Raw genomic sequence first — 16825 nt, forward strand, 5'->3', positions numbered from 1 at the left:
TGTTGCTCTTTTCTGCACTCTTTCCAGAATGCCAACATCTTTTTTAAATTGTGGCAACCAGAACCGGATGTAGTATTCCAAGTGTGGTCTTACCACAGCATTATAAAGCGGGGCTAGCACTTCACAATGATATTTGGGCTCCTGCCTTGGGCAGGGGTTTAGACTAGAAGACCTCCAAGGTCCCTTCCAGCCATTCTTTCCACTGCATGAAGTTCCTCCTCACGTTTCACCAAGCCTGGCTTCCTTGCTACTCCCGACTGCTGGTTGTTGATCAGCTCTACAGATTAAGGCACTCAAAATGGACACTTCACATTGTTTTTTTTGTGTGTGTGAATTCTTCCCTCTTGCTTCTTTGGCCTCCTGAGAAAATCCTGGTGGTGATCATGTCTCATGTCTCTCGTGGCAGCTCCAGTCGATTTGGAGAAGGCAGAATTTGGCAGAGACTATACGGTGCCCAATATCATCCGGCTGAGTTTAGCTGGCCTGATTTTCTGCCTCCTGGGATTCATCATAGCAGAGGTAAATGGCTGTATGCTGTGTTTGTCATGGTTCCCGACAGATGAAACCCTTCAAAGAGCTTTGAGGCATTGTTTACCTTAAAAAAATCTTTATTTGAGCAGCATGGCATCGGCACATACAAGCCAAAATCGGAATTCCGCTCCCCTTAGCACATAGTATCAAGCACAATTCCCTCCTCTAATTAACAATCATAAATCACATCCTCCAATTAGTTTGAAATGCAGGCCTTCCCTCCAGTTCTTATCATCTCTTATTTCAAAAACCCTGAGTTCACACACTATTACAATATTGTTGTGTCTAACTAACTCCCATCACATTCCTCCTCCTCCTCCCCCAGTATCATCTAATTCTAACTCTAATTCTAAGTGTAAAGCATGAGAAAGAAAAAGGCTGCATCTGCACATGTTGTCAAAGCAAGAACATCCGATATTAGCAGCGTTGACAGGGTTTCTCCTCCAGCCCTCCGCCATGTTGCTTCTCCAATTTGCTGAATGGAGAGTTAAAGATGACCTTGAGATGCTCTTTCCTTGGGGGAAAGAGACTGCAGGTAGTCCTTGACTTATAACAGTTTATTTAGTGACCATTAGAAGGTATAACGGCACTGAAAAAGTGACTGATGACCGTTTTTTACACTGATGACCATTGCATCATCCCATGGTCACGTGATCAGAATTTGAATGCTTGGCAGTTCTAGTTCAGATTTATGATGGTTCTGGGGTCCTCTGATCACCTTTTGCAAACTTCTGACAAGCAAAGTCAATAGGCAAGCCAGATAGCAATAGCACTTAGACTTATATACCGCTTCACGGTGCTTTACAGCCCTCTCTAAGCAGTTTACAGAGTCAGCCTATTGCCCCTCAACAATCGGGATCCTCATTTTACCAACCTCAGAAGCATGGAAGGCTGAGTCAACCTTGAGCTGGTGAGAATCGAACTGCTGAACTGCTGGCAGCCTGCCTGACTCTTGAAATTCAGTCACTCCATCTTTCAGTCACACTAGATTTGGGGGTGGGGGGGTTTCTAGATCTCAGCTGCATCTTGATTGATGTAGCTAATTGCAATGAGAGTTAATGAACTCCACAGCTCAATGATAGAAGACGTGCCTTTCCCTCTTATCAAATCCCATGAAACTCAAGAAAATGAATGATATGCATTTCAACAAGAATATTTGCGGTAAGCACAGAATCTTGGAAAACTGTAAGATAAATTTCTCCGCTTCACGGAGTCTCTTTGAAATGCTTTTAGCTGCTGTATTTCTGGAGGGGTATCCCCAGAAAGGGTCAAAAGAAGCAAGATGGTGGTTATAATCATGCATTTGAGATAACCGTCTTTACTTTTTTGACCCTACTGCTATGGACTTTTCTAAGAAAAGGGTCTGTCTTAAAGATATGATTTGTCAATTTTCTGTTTTAATTAATGAAATCACCAAGGAAATAGATTCCAATCTAGATATTTATCTATCTGTGCATATTGGGAAGGGGAATCCCCCAAGGTCCTAGTGAAAAGCCAACATGTGATGCTTGATCCAAGAGATTAACGCCTCCTGGACAGAATGCAAAGGCAGCATCTGTGACTTCCTTGTGCACCCTCAAGGCAGGCAGATGTCAAAGTGGTACTTATGGACCACAACCTGTAATGTTTTGGGGTTTTCCTGCCACCCAGCATCCTTAGGGAGGCAACCTTCTATTGCAGCTTGGAGAGGATCTAAATAGGAGGATGAACTGGTTTATTCCACCTTTCCACTAGGCTGGAGAAAAAAAAGGGCTGAATGCAAAGCCAAGCTAAGGTTCTGTGGGAGATATGTAAGCATCAAGGTGTTAGTGATGACTTACAAAGCCCTTCATGGCATGGGTCCGGATTACCTACGGCAACACCTGCGGCCGGCGTCAACTTCCCTCTGTCGAGTGCGCTCCCACAGAGAGGGCCTCCTCAGGGTGCCACCGATCAAAGAATGCCGATTGGTGACCCCCAGGGGGAGAGCGTTCTCTGTGGGCGCGCCAGACCTTTGGAACAGCTTACCGGTTGAGCTCCGGATGGCCCCCGACCTTCGCTCCTTCCGGCGCGATCTCAAAACTTTCTTTTTCGAACAAGCTGGCCTGGTCTGATGGGATGGGGTTGGGTTTTTATAAATAGTTTTAATTGTAATATGTATTAATTTTAAGGGCATAATGTTTAATGACTTTTTAATTTTTGTATAATATTTTTATTGTGTATTGCCCTGTTCACCGCCCTGAGTCCTTCGGGAGAAGGGCGGTATAGGAATCAAATTATTAAATTAAATTATTAAATTTGCAGAATCAGCATTGATCTAATACACTTTCATAAAGATGCAAATATGAAAACAGACAAGATTAGCCTTCAAATGCTTGTTCCTTCCACTTGCCAGGTATTGAAGAAAGTCAGGGATTGTTCTTCTTTTCACAGAACGTTGCCTCCTCTTACTCCAGACAACGAGAGACAAGGGTGAATCGGATGGAAATTCCCTTCTCCTTCTCCTCTGTTGAGCAATGTTTCCTGACTTATGAAAATTATCCCAGTTAGGTGATGTGGACAAACAGCTTTGTAAAATTTGTTGCTGATCTTCTTCAGTCCTTCTTCGCAACGGGCCAGATCCTTGCCCTCTCAGCCACTAAAGTGTTTGTATGGGATGACTCAACGCTACGAAGTCTACCATTGCACCACTTTGCCCTTGCTCTACAGCTTCTGGAATGGGATTGTATGTACACTGCTGGCTAGAATGCACACATGAATCATTTTTGGCATTAAGAGCATTGGCACGTGACACAAGGGTTATGTGCTTAGAAGACTGCACTCTCAGAAATGGGAGTTTGCTAACCTGCTACCCAGAGTCCTAACCACTCAAGCCACTGTGCTCCTCCTCACTGGGGGTGACATTTAGTATTTTGAGATGAGGGCAAATGCAGCTCTGGGATCCAAAGTTGTGCATTCTGACCTAAGCCAGAAATTTTTCCTGGTTTATCTCGGTATCAAGTTTCAGCCTGGTGCTTTATGAATCTAGCCGATTGTGGCTTATTTGGTGAAGCATGGTGAAGCAACCTGTGGTTTATTGAGATATGAGAATGTGCTTATTATTTTCCATTGTTTAAACCCATTATCATAGATTGGATTTAATTTTCTGTAGCCTGTCCTTCTCCACACTAGATGAGAGATTTCAGCACTGTTGATTTATTTTAACCATAATTTGTTGAACAAGCTATAGTGTCCAAGTTCCTACCAAACAAATCACGTTATGGTTTAGTGCACTGTAATTAAACTATTATTTTTTCATTTTCATCAATGGTTTTCCAGTTCATTGCACAACCTTGGCCTCCCATGTCCAATGTCTCTATTTTTATTCTTCGGTAGCTCACCTCCTGCTTCAGATTGCCCCTTTCCTTCCAAAGTTTAAGGTTGCAATTGCAAGTCTTGTGACAGTAACTGTGTACAAAATTGTACTCATGTAAGTCAATAACTGGGTCATCAGCTAACTGATCTGATTTTATGACTGTCTATGATGTTCATAAAGCAAATCACCATGTTTGTTAAGGAAAACTGCGGTCATTAACCCATTTTAGCCAATGGACATGTTTTTGCCATAAACCAGTACCTTTGGTTGAGTCCATTGCAACATTGCATTATTAACTTGTTGATGTAGCTCCAACACTGGAAGTTTTTAAGAAGAGACTGGACATTTGTCCGAGGTGGTATAGGGTTTCCTACCTGAGCAGAGGGGTTGGACTAGATGACCTCCAAGGTCCCTTCCAACATTATTATTATTAATATTATTATTATTAATATTACTATTGTTATTGTTATTATTTGCTGAGAACTTATATAAATAAGATGTGCATCCTGAATATTGGACTTTGGGAGGAATGGTGATAAAGAAATTGGGGTCATCTAAAGTGTGGAAATGGTAATTATTAAACGTTAAATTTAAATATTAATGGAAAATTAAAACTGAGAAAAATTGATTTGATCATTGATTGTCTAAAGACTGAAAGTTAAAATAACTATATTTATATTTATATTTATTTGATTTATATACTGCCCTTCTCCTGAATGACTCAGGGCGGTGAACAGGGCAATAAATATTAAAAATACAAGATACAAAAGTTTAAAAAAATTAAATAATTGTGCCCAATGCAATAAATTAATTAAAATCAGTATTAAAACCCCAAACCCATCAGACCAGGCCGGCTTGTTCGAATAAATAAGTTTTTAGATCACGGCGGAAGGAGCGAAGGTCAGGAGCCGTCCGGAGCTCAACCGGTAAATGATTCCAAAGGTCTGGCGTGCCCACAGAGAACGCCCACCCCCTGGGGGTCACCAGTCGACATTCTCTGACCGGTGGCACCCTGAGGAGGCCCTCTCTGTGGGAGCGCACTGGACGAAGGGAAGTTGACGCCGGCAGCAGGTGCTCCCGTAGGTAATCCGGACCCATGCCATGTAGGGCTTTATAGGTCATCACCAGCACCTTGAATCTCACCCAGAGGGCAACTGGAAGCCAATGCAGCTCACGGAGCAGAGGTGTTACATGGGAGTATTGGGAGACCCCCAACACAACTCGCGTGGCTGCATTCTGCACCAGCTGAAGCCTCCGAGTGGTCCTCAAGGGCAGCCCCATGTAGAGAGCATTGCAGTAGTCTAAACGAGAGGTCACGAGCGCATGAGTGACTGTACGCAAGGCATCCTGGTCCAGATAGGGCCGCAACTGGCGCACTAGGCGAACCTGGGCAAAGGCCCCCCTAGTCACAGCTCCTATATGATCTTCTAAGGAGAGCTGTGAATCTAGGAGGACACCCAAGTTGCGAGCCCTATCTACAGGGGGGGGTAATAACTCACCCCCCCCATAGTAAGAGGTGGAATAATCTGAATTTCCCGAGATGCCGGCACGCACAGCCACTCAGTCTTATCAGGGTTGAGCCGATGCCTGTTCCTCCCCATCCAGACCCGGACTGCCTCCAGGCAACGGGACATCACATCGAGGGCATCACTGGGGTGGTTTGGGGTTGAAATGAAAAAATGGGTATCATCAGCATACTGATGATACCCAACTCCAAAACCACGAATGATCTCACCCAGAGGCTTCATATAGATGTTGAACAGGAGAGGCGAGAGGACCGACCCCTGAGGAACTCCACAAACGAGAGGCCTCGAGATTGACCTCTGCCCCCCTGCCAACACTGACTGCGAACGTTCCAGAAGGTAGGAGGAGAACCACTGAAAAACAGTGCCTCCCACTCCCAACCCCCTGAGATGCCGCAGCAAGATACCATGGTCGATGGTTTTGAAAGCCGCTGAGAGGTCTAATAGGACTAGGATAGAGGAACAACCCCTGTCCCGAGCCCGCCAGAGATCATTCACCAGAGCGACCAATGCCGTCTCCGTGCTGTGCCCAGGCCTGAAACCCGATTGGTACGGATCCAGATAATCAGCTTCCTCCAGGAACAAAGGGAGCTGATGCGCCACCACGCTCTCAACAACCTTTGCAAGAAAGCGAAGGTTGGAGACCGGATGAAAGTTGTTTAGTACAGCTGGGTCCAGGGCAGGCTTCTTAAGGAGGGGTCTCACCACCGCCTCCTTCAAGGCGGCGGGAAAACTACCCTCACTCAAGGAAGCAGTTATCACTGCCTGGAGCCAGTCTCGTGTCCCATCCCAAGCTGCATAAACCAGCCAGGAGGGGCACGGGTCCAATAAACACGTGGTGGAGCTCAGCTTCCCCATGATCCTGTCCATGTCTTCCAGAGTCACAAGATCGAACTCCTCCCAGATAACATCAAGACTGCCCATGTCCTCATCGTCAGACTCTGCCCAGTCGGAGTCTAAACCGGTCCGGATCCAAGCGATTTTGTCCGACAGATGTTGGCTAAACTCCTCGGCATGACCCTGCAAGGGCTCCTCCCTCACCTCCTGATTAAGGAGGGAGTGAGTTACCCTAAACAGGGCGGCCGGGCGATTATCTGCGGACGCGATGAGGGTAGCAAAGTAATTAGACCTTGCCATCCTCATTGCCGTGAGATAAGACCTCGTATAGGACCTTAGTCGCGATCGGTCGGATTCAGACTGGCTGGATCACCAACAGCTCTCTAGGCCCCGTCTCCGACGCTTCATCTTCCGGAGCTCCACAGAAAACCATGGAGCCCACTGGGATCTGCACCTGGTCAGAGGCCGCATGGGTACAACTCGGTCGAGTGCCTCTGTGGCTGCCTTTTCCTAGGCTTTCACTAGGGCATCGGCCGAGCTGTGAGCGAAGGAGGCAGGTGGGGACCCAAGTGCTGCCTGGAACTGCTCAGGGTCCATTAAGCGCCTAGGGCGGAACCATCTTGTTGGTTCAACAACTCCACGTCGGGGAGTGGCAAAACGGAAGACCAACCGCAGGAGATGATGTTCGGACCATGACAGGGGCATAACAATTGGGGAACCCCCACCAAGGTCATCTAACCACTGTCCAGATAGAAAAACCAAATCGAGCATGTGACCCCCCACATGGGTCGGGCCCTGAACTCCCGAGCTAACTCAGATGATCCCCCCAGGGATGGTAGATTGAAGCCACCCAAAACCATAAGTTTGGGGAACTCAATCACCAACCCCGAGAGGATGTTGAGAAGCTCAGGCAGGGCCGCTGCTACGCGACTAGGCGAAAAGTACACCAGCAGTAAGCCCAACTGAGCCATAGGGCCACATCTCAGGAGGAGAGACTCACACCTGGCTATTTGGACAACGGTGGCCTCCCGCGGACATAGGGTCTCCCTCACAACTACCGCCACTCCCCCGCCCCTACCCTGGGCCCGAGGCCAGTGCAGCACCCGGAAACCTCGTGGGCAGAGATCAACCAGAGGGACACCACCCTCTGGGCCCAACCAGGTCTCCCTAATGCAAGCCAGGTCCGCATGCTCCTCCTCAACCAGATCCCAGATGAGGGGAGCCTTATTAACTACGGACCTGGCATTAAGATACACAAGCCTGAGCTCAGGTGGCTGCTCATCCTCGTTCCCAGAACCATGGGCCGAAACCAGAGGGTTGGAGCACATCACCGCTTGAAGACAGTGGGGACGCACTCCCGGGTGTTGATGCGGCCCTCTGTTCGTACACCTGCTGCCATTCCCTAACATCGTGGGAATAGGTAATCCCACACCCCGCTCCGGGGCCCCGGAGGCAACCAGCCCAAGCTCCTTCCCGCCGTGATCAATCCCAGGCCTGGCCTGAATAGCGGTTGGTGGATACCCCCCAGTTTCCAACCAAACCTGTAATCCCTCCCCCTCCCTAACCCCACAAAAAATTTAGCTAAAAAATAAACCAGGGGCCTCTTGTTGGATTTATACTGGAGGCTCCTATCCCTGCCCAACCATCTCTCAGGGTCCCAACAGTTGGGCCCGTCATCAAGAGGAGAAGTGGAGAAAAAGGCAGGTCACACCCAGGAAGGGGGGGCACCCCTGAGAGCGAATACGTCCGTGCTAGTGTAACAAAGGCGAGCCATAATTGTCCATGCAGGTCCAGCAAAAGGCGATCCCATGATTGATAAGAAGGATCTAAAGTCAGAAGGTAGGTAGATATCCAACTAAGATATATATTAATTAAAACTTATTGATAAATGTTAGAAAGTTACTTTCTATTTGATTGACAGAACAACAATTGTATTAGTTAAAGCATGCAGACATATTTATTGCTTTCATCAATGAGATTTTAGGTTATATGTGTCTTAATCACCTTTACAAGACCTTTATGCACCAATCAATATTCAGATTTAATTGTTAGTGTTTTATATTTCTAAGTTTTACTTGATCAAATTTTTCTTTATCTCAGCTCATAACAATATCTTATATTCAAAGTATACATCTTATCTGCTTAAACATAGTCTATTTTAAGTTCTCGTAATACCCATCTTATCTATTTAAGTATATTCTATTTTAAATCTAATCTATAAATCAAAACCCCATTCTTTTTCAGTCTTATTCTAGCTTTCTTTATTTGCCAAATCATCTTCCATGTCCTTGCTTTGGGAGCTCAAGACTTTTCATTGAATTGATTAAAAAACAACCTGTGACTTTGGTCACACTACCAGTTTTCCTACTTTGCATGCAATTCTGTCATTACCAAACATGTAAATTGTTGAGTAGTGGGTTCTGGAGAGAAGGAATGACGCCGAGACGATGAGTACAGCATAACAGCTCTTTATTAGATGAAGGGACTGTACTGGGGAATAGGGGTTACCTGCGCCCTTTATATACCTGGCCAGGTACACATCCAACCAATCAGGGTGAACCTCTGTTTCCTGCCGAAAACTGATCCCGGCCACAACAGTTTCGGTTCAGCGCCACCTGGTGGTATCTGTTATGCCAGCGCTCACGGTGTTCCCTTAAGCCCAATACATAACATAAATAGTCTATATTGCACAGTAAGAAAAAAAACTTAAAAATTAAATAGGTTGCACAGGAAAGTCCATCAAGGAGGTGTCTTCAGTGCATTCGCAGTTAATTGAAAATTGCTATTAGCAGAAATATTAGACACCAGGCCAGACCTGTAAGTGGAAAGAAGGTAGGTAGATCAATCCACCTAGCATTCATTTATCTCATAGTCTGACATGCCACATCACTCAAAAAAGCCTGTGGAGCTTTGCCCAGATAATCAGCCAATAGCTGGATGATTGAGGATGGATCAAATGATGAAACATGAGATAAAACCTTTGGATACCTTTTTCCCTATGTGAGCAAGTAATCATATCGCAACAAAACTAGTGATCTGCTTCTTGGTACAGCAGTAACAGTTGGGGAGGAAGGAAGGAAAGAGGGATATAAGATGAGATAGAGAGGAAGGAAGGAAGGAAGGAAGGAAGGAAGGAAGGAAGGAAGGGAGGGAGGGAAGGAGGGAGGGAGGGAGGGAGGGAGGGAGGAAGGTGGAGGGCAGGGGAGAAGAGAAGAGAAGAGAAGAGAAGAGAAGAGAAGAGAAGAGAAGAGAAGAGAAGAGAAGAGAAGAGAAGAGAAGAGAAGAGAAGAGAAGAGGAGAGGAGAGGAGAGGAGAGGAAGGGCTGGTAAATTTGTCACTGTCCATAAATAAAATCAAGATGGCATCTGCAACAGGGTAATTGAAGCTCTGTGACATTTCTATGGGCGTCATAAAACATTGATCTCATCATCACAGTTGCCATCTTGACTTTTTTGGAGCAGGCCCTGTGGCCATCTCTGGCCATTGCAGTTCTAGACCTTTTTTCTATGAACTGGGAAGAATCAAGAGTCATTGGCCAACTGTTTCTCCTTTTTAACATGTTTTCCTAACATTTCGCCTTCTTCATGAGTTTAGCCAGCTATCAACATGGCTTTTAATTTTTCCTACCAGAAAAACATTTGTGGATTCAGTTCTGTGCATCAAGAGGAAACCAGACAGAGTAGTCACTGTCACATGCGACCAATTCTGCAGGATTTCCTGCTATAGCTTCTACGCTGACTCATTTCAGACATTAGCAGACCTCTGCCTGTTTAAAACTGGGATGAATTTTAGTGTAGGAACATCTAAATGCACAACACAAAAGGTGAACTTTACCTTACCATCAAAGATCAATATGTAAGGGAAAAAATGCTGGGGAAAATAAATACAATAAAATAAATAATGTAATAATACATCATAAAGGAAGCAAAATCAGGAATGAAAGTTGCAGAAAATGTTCCAATCCAATTGAAATTACCCACCCAATGTGCCAAAACACTGTTTCTCAACCTTGGCGGTTTTAAGATGGGTAGACATCAACTCCCAGAATTCCCTAGCTAGCCATGATAGTTGAGGAATTCTAGGAATTGAAGTCCACCCATCTTAAAGCCGTCGAGGTTGAGAAACACTGGTGTAACTCAATACCCTGGTTCCAATTCAGCATTGGTCCATGTTATCTTGAGAGGATGGGAATTGTAGTTCAAGGCACCTAACGTTTAGATTTGGGAAGTGCTAATCGCTTAACTCTGCATTAAAATGCAAACAAAACCATTTTTCCCCTTCCTATTTAAGAATCGATGGCAGAATTTGGAGAAGAATGCAAGCATCTTTTCTTGCTTTCCCTGCCTCTACTCACTCCATTTTGCCAATCGGACGTTGGAGGTTCCGGATTTAGGGGACGAAGTGCCTGGAAGAAACAAGGGAGAAGATTGAGGAGAAAAAAAATGAGAAAAATAGTGCACCACAATCTTACACCTTCTGATCTACTGAATACAAGGCTGTCCATGGGTTATGTTAAAAAAATAAATAAATAAAGATAGCAACCACAAAAGTACATGCAGCACTTTGTTCATTAAGCACTAGTGAGTTCTAATAATAGAAAATTAATAAAATACTTCAAAAAAGTACATGAAACTCTGCCTATTTTTATGTGCATCAATTCATATTAAAAAATCCAGCAGACATTTGCAGAGTTGCAGATACATTTTTTTTGCCATAACCTGCAGATGTCTCTGAATGAAGCCATTGCATCTACTGGCTATAATAGTCCTTGACTTAATTTGAAGTTATGATGGACCTTCCCAGAGCTACTTACTCCCCCAGTCACATGACCACATTTTGGGCACTTAGCAATGGGTCTTCATTCTGATCACATGACCATGTTTTACATCTTTTTTTTATGTGCAACTGCGCAAACTTACTTGAGACAGAGATCTCCACTGTCAAAACACAGTCTCTAGATCTATTCAGAAATCTGTAAAGCCCACTGGCGGTTTGGCTGGCATTCTTTAGTTCAAATGTGTTTTTTGTTATGGAAACATTTTCTTTGAAACGAGTAAGAAATGGCTTGCAAACTCTGTGAGAAAAAGAGCAGAGATCTTCCCAGTTTGATGTTTCATTGTTCCAGATGCAAATATCTTCTATTGTTCCAGAAGCATTAAGGGGTATTTTCACTGATTTTCCTTCTTCCACGGATATGGTCACATGAGGGCAGTCATTATGATCTGTTAAGAGAATAAGAAATTCTTTATTTCCTACCATCTGAGGCAAACAAACCTGTTTGGGTCAAAATTATACAGCCTTTGGCCTGGAAGCAGCAATGTCTGTATTCATTTGGCAAAAAGCAACAAATTAATATTTGAGAAAAAATAACTCAGCTTCAAAAGAAGGGATGGATCTGTATAAGAGGAGGTTAGGACACTGAGCTTGTCGATCAGAAGGTTGGCAGTTTGGCGGGTCGAATCCCGAGTGCCGTGTAACAGAGTGAGCGCCTGTTACTCGTCCCAGCTTCTGCCAACCTAGCAGTTCGAAAGCATGTAAAAATGCAAGTAGAAAAATAGGGATCACGACGGTGGGAAGGTTCCGTGTGCCTTTGGCGTCTAGTCATGCCGGCCACATGACCATGGAGACGTCCTCGGACAAGCGCCGGCTCTTTGGCTTTGAAACGGACTTGAGCACTGGCCCCTAGAGTTGGAAACAAGTAGCACGCATGCGCAGGGGAACCTTTACCTTTTTTTACCACAAAAGTAACAATTCTATAAGGCAGAAACACAGAATAAGAGGCCCCCAAACTGCACCCTAGAATAGGGTATTGAGACCTCTTCAAAAATTATCACCCAACTGTATTTGTGAGTTTAATAAAAGAAGCAGTAAATATTTGACAGAAGAATACTTGTAAAGATAGAAAGATGCAGTTTTGGGTACAGAGAGATGTAGATTGTAGATAAATTCCTGTCTAATTTAAATGTTGACACAGTGGTAGCTGAACATTGATTTTAAAAATTAAAAACTAAGCAGTGTTCCGCCTCTAGTGCTCTATAATATTGAACAGGAGGAAGGAAAAAAAGACACACGTTAGAAATACGTACAGCCTTGTCTTGCAGGAAGGGAATCCTGGAAATAATCTATATACTTTAAGTATAGGAGGAGTCAAGTAATTACAGGTGATCCTCAACTTCCAATCATTCATTTAGGGACTGTTTGAAGTTACAAGAACACTGAGAAAAGGGACTTAGTACTTATAGCTATTGCAGCATGCCCACAATCATCAAAATTCATATTCTCAGAAACTGACATGTGTTTACGATGGCTGCAGAGTCCTTTGGTCCTACAACCATGTATACATTGAGATTGGCTGAGCCTCCCTTCGTGCCCCCATCCCCAACTCACAGTGACAACAAACCCTCCATCTTATTACATCATGTGACCTAATTGCACAACAACACTGGCCTTACAAGTCAATCATACATAAAGTTTATAAAATTATTTCCCATTTAAAAGCCTAACAGCCCATGGATAAAAGCTGTTCTTCAGCTTGTTGGTACAGCTGGCTTTACTCCTATATCTCCTACCCGATGGTAGGAGAGTAAAGAGGTACAGACCAGGGTGTGAGTCGTCCCTGAGAATTTTCCTCACTCTTCCAAGGCAGCGAGCCCTGGCGATGTCATCCAGTGGTGTCAGGGGACAGCCCACAATGTCTTGTGCTGTGGTCACCACCCTCTGTAAAGCTTTCCTATCCGCGGCTGTCAGACCAGCATACCAAACCACAATACAATACGTGGCTGTCTTTTGCCACCTTCTGACAAGCAAAGTCAATGCGGAAGCCAGATTCACTTAACAATCATGTTACAAAATTTAACAACTGCGGTGATTCACTTAACAAACGTGGCAAGAAAAGTCGTAAAATGGGACAAAATTCACTTAGCAAATTTCTCACTTAGCATCATAAAATCTGGGCTCAGCTGTGGTCATAGGTTGAGGACTATGATTCTTCCAGTTCCAGAATTTAAAATAAAGAGGCATTATCTTTTGCCCTGCTGTTAATTTCCTGAACAAACTCTTTAGTAAAATACAAGCCATTTTGCCAGGCCCCAAACCATGAATAACGCATGGCAATTCTTCCAGTGTGAATTCTTTTCCCACCTATGCACAGAATCTTGCTAGATGGAGGATTATTATCTGCATCTACCATATACTGTGAGAAATATTAGTGAGGGGCTGTCTTTGCCCTCTTTTTCTTATACATGAGATTTGGCTGAGTTGTATCTTATTCCTCTGGAATACACACCCACTCTCCTAGGAATCCCCTCAAGCGCTACATTGCATTACACATTTTAAGAAGAAGTTGCTAGATTTGATTCTTGGTATCTCAGCTAGAAAGATCCTTAGAAAAAGCCGCCTGGGAGGGGGGAGGGGGGAAATAACAAGACCACGATAATCTGTTCGTTAGTGATGGCAACTGGAAGTGAATACTTACTTTGTTTAGTGTCGCAGGCAAGAGACAAGGAAACAGTGAAAACAAAAATCCAGATGAGAAAAAACCCACATTTATCTCCTTTCCTGAGTAGCATTGCCAGTAGTGCAAAATTCCTTGGAGAACCTGAAAGAAGTTGGTTCACAAAATCAATTTTTCAAAAAACACGAATGGTAGCTCTTTTCAAGCCATCAGGGCAGATACGATGTTCTTAGCCCAAGCTGGCTGGTCCTTGCCTTAAAACTAGCTTGTCTTGAGAAGAGAGAGACAGATGTGCAGAACAAATAAATATGAAATCCATCTGTTGCAATGATACAGAACGTTTGATACTTAAGCACATTCTTTCTTTTAGGTTGGAGATGAATTATTTGTTAAATACTTTTTAAAAAAACAAAACCAAACCAGAAGTTAAGGAATTTAGCCAGTCTATTGAAAAAAAACCCATAGCTATACAGTACTAAAATTCTCTCTGGATCTGTAACCTTCAACTAGCTGTAAGAGGGCAACAATATTTGAATCAAGGTACTTCAAACGGGCTAACTTAAAGAAGGTGTCCTAATTTGGGATAGAGTAGGAGGTCTTCCTCAATGGAGCTGAACATTTACTGGCTGGATGCCATGTGGACTTCACAGCAGATATTTTTTTCTTTGTGCCCTAGGAGAGAAATATCTGCCGCTACATGGAATTGAACTCTCAACTTTCCAAGTGAGAGGTGAGAATCTTCACCACTAGGCCACCGTGCCAGTCAAAAGTGATTCTAAAATACACGTCAGAAAACAGGTCTTTGGAGACTTCCTCAAATGCTACACTTCCTCAAAAAACAAGGTTCATATTTATGAGCTGCTTTGTGGCTTAACTCAAATTTTGTTGGATGAAATAAAATTGGGTGAGTTTGCTGAGTGATAACTGACATTTTCAAACCACTCTGGCTGGTTTCACAGATTTTGCTAATCAAAGTCTTACAAAACATATGTTGCTACTGTAAGTACAGAACAATTTCCATGTTGACAAAGATCTAAGATGTTAAGAAATTTAAGAAATAGCCAAATCTGGAGCGTTAGAAATCAATGAGCAGGAAAAAGAAAAACCACAATCAGGTGTCAAAACTGAAGTAAGAATTCAACAATTACTTCTTTTCTAGAAAGCAAAAATATTTTGGTTTCATTAGTGATTTTAACCAGGGCATTCACTCAAAAGCTGAAAGGAGGAACTGGATGAATGGAGAAGGAACTCCACGGCACGTCTACTTGCCTACATTTTTAATTCCTCATCAGGAAATTTTGCAGAAAATCCTACATCTTGAAGATTCGAACGGTATGGTACGCTAAGTGAACCCTTCCATTTCCCCTTCTCCTAAATCAGAAAACCAAAATGTCTGTAAATACTTTCCATTCCTCACCTCCTTGAAATGGCTCCATCAACTTCCAACCGAGGACAGATGACTCTACAGTAGAAACAAATTCGAACTGTCCTTCAAGTAGAGAGAACCACTCTTTAATACCGGCACACGAATAGCACATGACATCACCGGAAAAAGAGAAAAAAAAGAAAGCTGTGTTGCTCAACAAAGAAGTCACAAACTCTTCGAGAAGGTGTTTGATACAGTTTTTCTGTTCAATTCCTCTCTTCACATCTTTCCCACAACTATGCTGCAATCTGCTTGCTTTGAGGGCACAGGAAATCCCCATAACCAGATGCCCCACAGTTAAATCTATTGAGCCTTGCAGAGTAAAAAGGGTCGGATCTGCTTACCGTTGGAATGAAGACCACTGGAGCATCCAGACTGGACTGGACCATTTCAGAAAGGGGGCAGGGCATATGTGCTTCAAAATCGCTGCCAATTGGCCAAGTACAATTGGGAGATGGCCATCCTAATTTGGCAATTAGTTCCTCCGTTCAATTCTTTACTGGCAAGAAAAGAGGCTCCACAGAGATCAAAACAGAATAAGGTCTCTAGGCATACAGAAACCGCAGATGAAAAATTGGCTTTTCTGTACTTTCAATTATTCGTAGAAGCATTTACAGTAAAACTGAGGTACTTAAACAAAGAGGAACCACCATTTGAATCACAATTTCATATGCACGGATCACGATTGCAAATTAGGACATGTTTATCGAACAGATGTGTTAGGCTGATACATGAAGGATGTGATGAAGTCAATTCTGTTGAGGGTTTTCTCTAGATTCTCTGGAAATTGGGTAGCAAACATCACTTTCTGCAACATTCACTTCAGTTTCTGTCGGAAATCTTGCAAGCATTTTAATATAGAACAATTAACCAGTGGAACAACCTGCTTCCAGAAGCGGTGAATGCTCCAACACTGGAAGTTTTTAAGAAAAGACTGGACAACCATTTGTCCAAAATGGTATAGGGTTTCCTGCCGGAGCAGTGGATTGGACTGGATGACCTCCAAGGTCCCTTACAACATTATTATTGTTATTTAGATATAGCTTCAGCAGAATAAGAGAGTGAGTAAACCTTTACAGTGATTCAAGTTCAAGCAGATGGCTCCAGCCTATCAAAAAAAGATCTCAGCACTCTGCAAATAGAAATAGTTGGATTATAAAGCAGCGTATTGAAGAAAAAAAAGTTTCCCCAATTTTTACCAATTGGGGGGCTCCATGCTGGGGCAGTTGGTTGATTAACAACATATGCCACCCTCTCCCCCTCTCAACATATTTCCCTCCTCCTCTTTTTAGCTAGGTTAATTTTATGGTATTTATAATATTGCATTTATATTATTATAAATTATATACTTTTATCTTCAACATTTTAAGCCAGCCAAAGTTACCATGTGGCAAGATGGGTGGCTAATAAATTTTTACAAAAAAACCCAAACAAATAACATGTCCAATGTACCCCAACTATATACAAGTTTATAATCTCCAATGAAGCAGGATAGATTGGAGGAGAATGGATTTCGAGAAGATATTTGTAAAATATGAGGTTATCAATGGCTATTCAATAGTGACTGTATATTGTTGCGCTAGGGACACTGTGGCTCAGTGGGTTAGGACGCTGAGCTTGTCGATCAGATGGTCGGCAGTTTGGCAGGTCGAATCCCGAGTGCTGCGTAGCAGAGTGAGCACCTGTTACTCGTCCCAGCTTCTGCCAACCTAGCAGTTCGA

The 16825-nt window shown here is 43.5% G+C and overlaps 1 protein-coding gene across 1 annotated transcript; it reads right to left on the reverse strand.

Moving 5' to 3' along the window:
• Window positions 1-8583: 8583 nt before the first annotated feature.
• Window positions 8584-15410, reverse strand: LOC310635852 (uncharacterized protein). The gene is made up of 5 exons (XM_083355169.1): window positions 15096-15410; window positions 13700-13822; window positions 11145-11447; window positions 10580-10630; window positions 8584-9040 (listed from the first exon to the last, which is right to left on the reverse strand). Exons 1-5 carry the CDS (start codon window positions 15382-15384, stop codon window positions 8994-8996), a joined length of 813 nt encoding a protein of 270 aa, XP_083211295.1. The 5' UTR covers window positions 15385-15410; the 3' UTR covers window positions 8584-8993.
• Between the last annotated feature and the right edge of the window lie 1415 nt (window positions 15411-16825).

Source organism: Vipera ursinii, assembly GCF_947247035.1.
Source record: "Vipera ursinii genome assembly, chromosome: 2".
Taxonomy (NCBI): Eukaryota; Metazoa; Chordata; class Lepidosauria; order Squamata; family Viperidae; genus Vipera; species Vipera ursinii.

Bases quoted from the DNA above. Each gene is read 5' to 3' on its own strand.
- LOC310635852 (XM_083355169.1), bottom strand. From the start codon at position 15,384: ATGGGGATTTCCTGTGCCCTCAAAGCAAGCAGATTGCAGCATAGTTGT. The intron at 13,823-15,095 runs GTGAGGAATGGA...AACTTCTTTCAG, and splicing joins GATGGAGCCATTTCAAGGAG to GTTCTCCAAGGAATTTTGCA. The intron at 10,631-11,144 runs GTAAGTTTGCGC...TGTTTCTTCCAG, and splicing joins AGTGGAGATCTCTGTCTCAA to GCACTTCGTCCCCTAAATCC.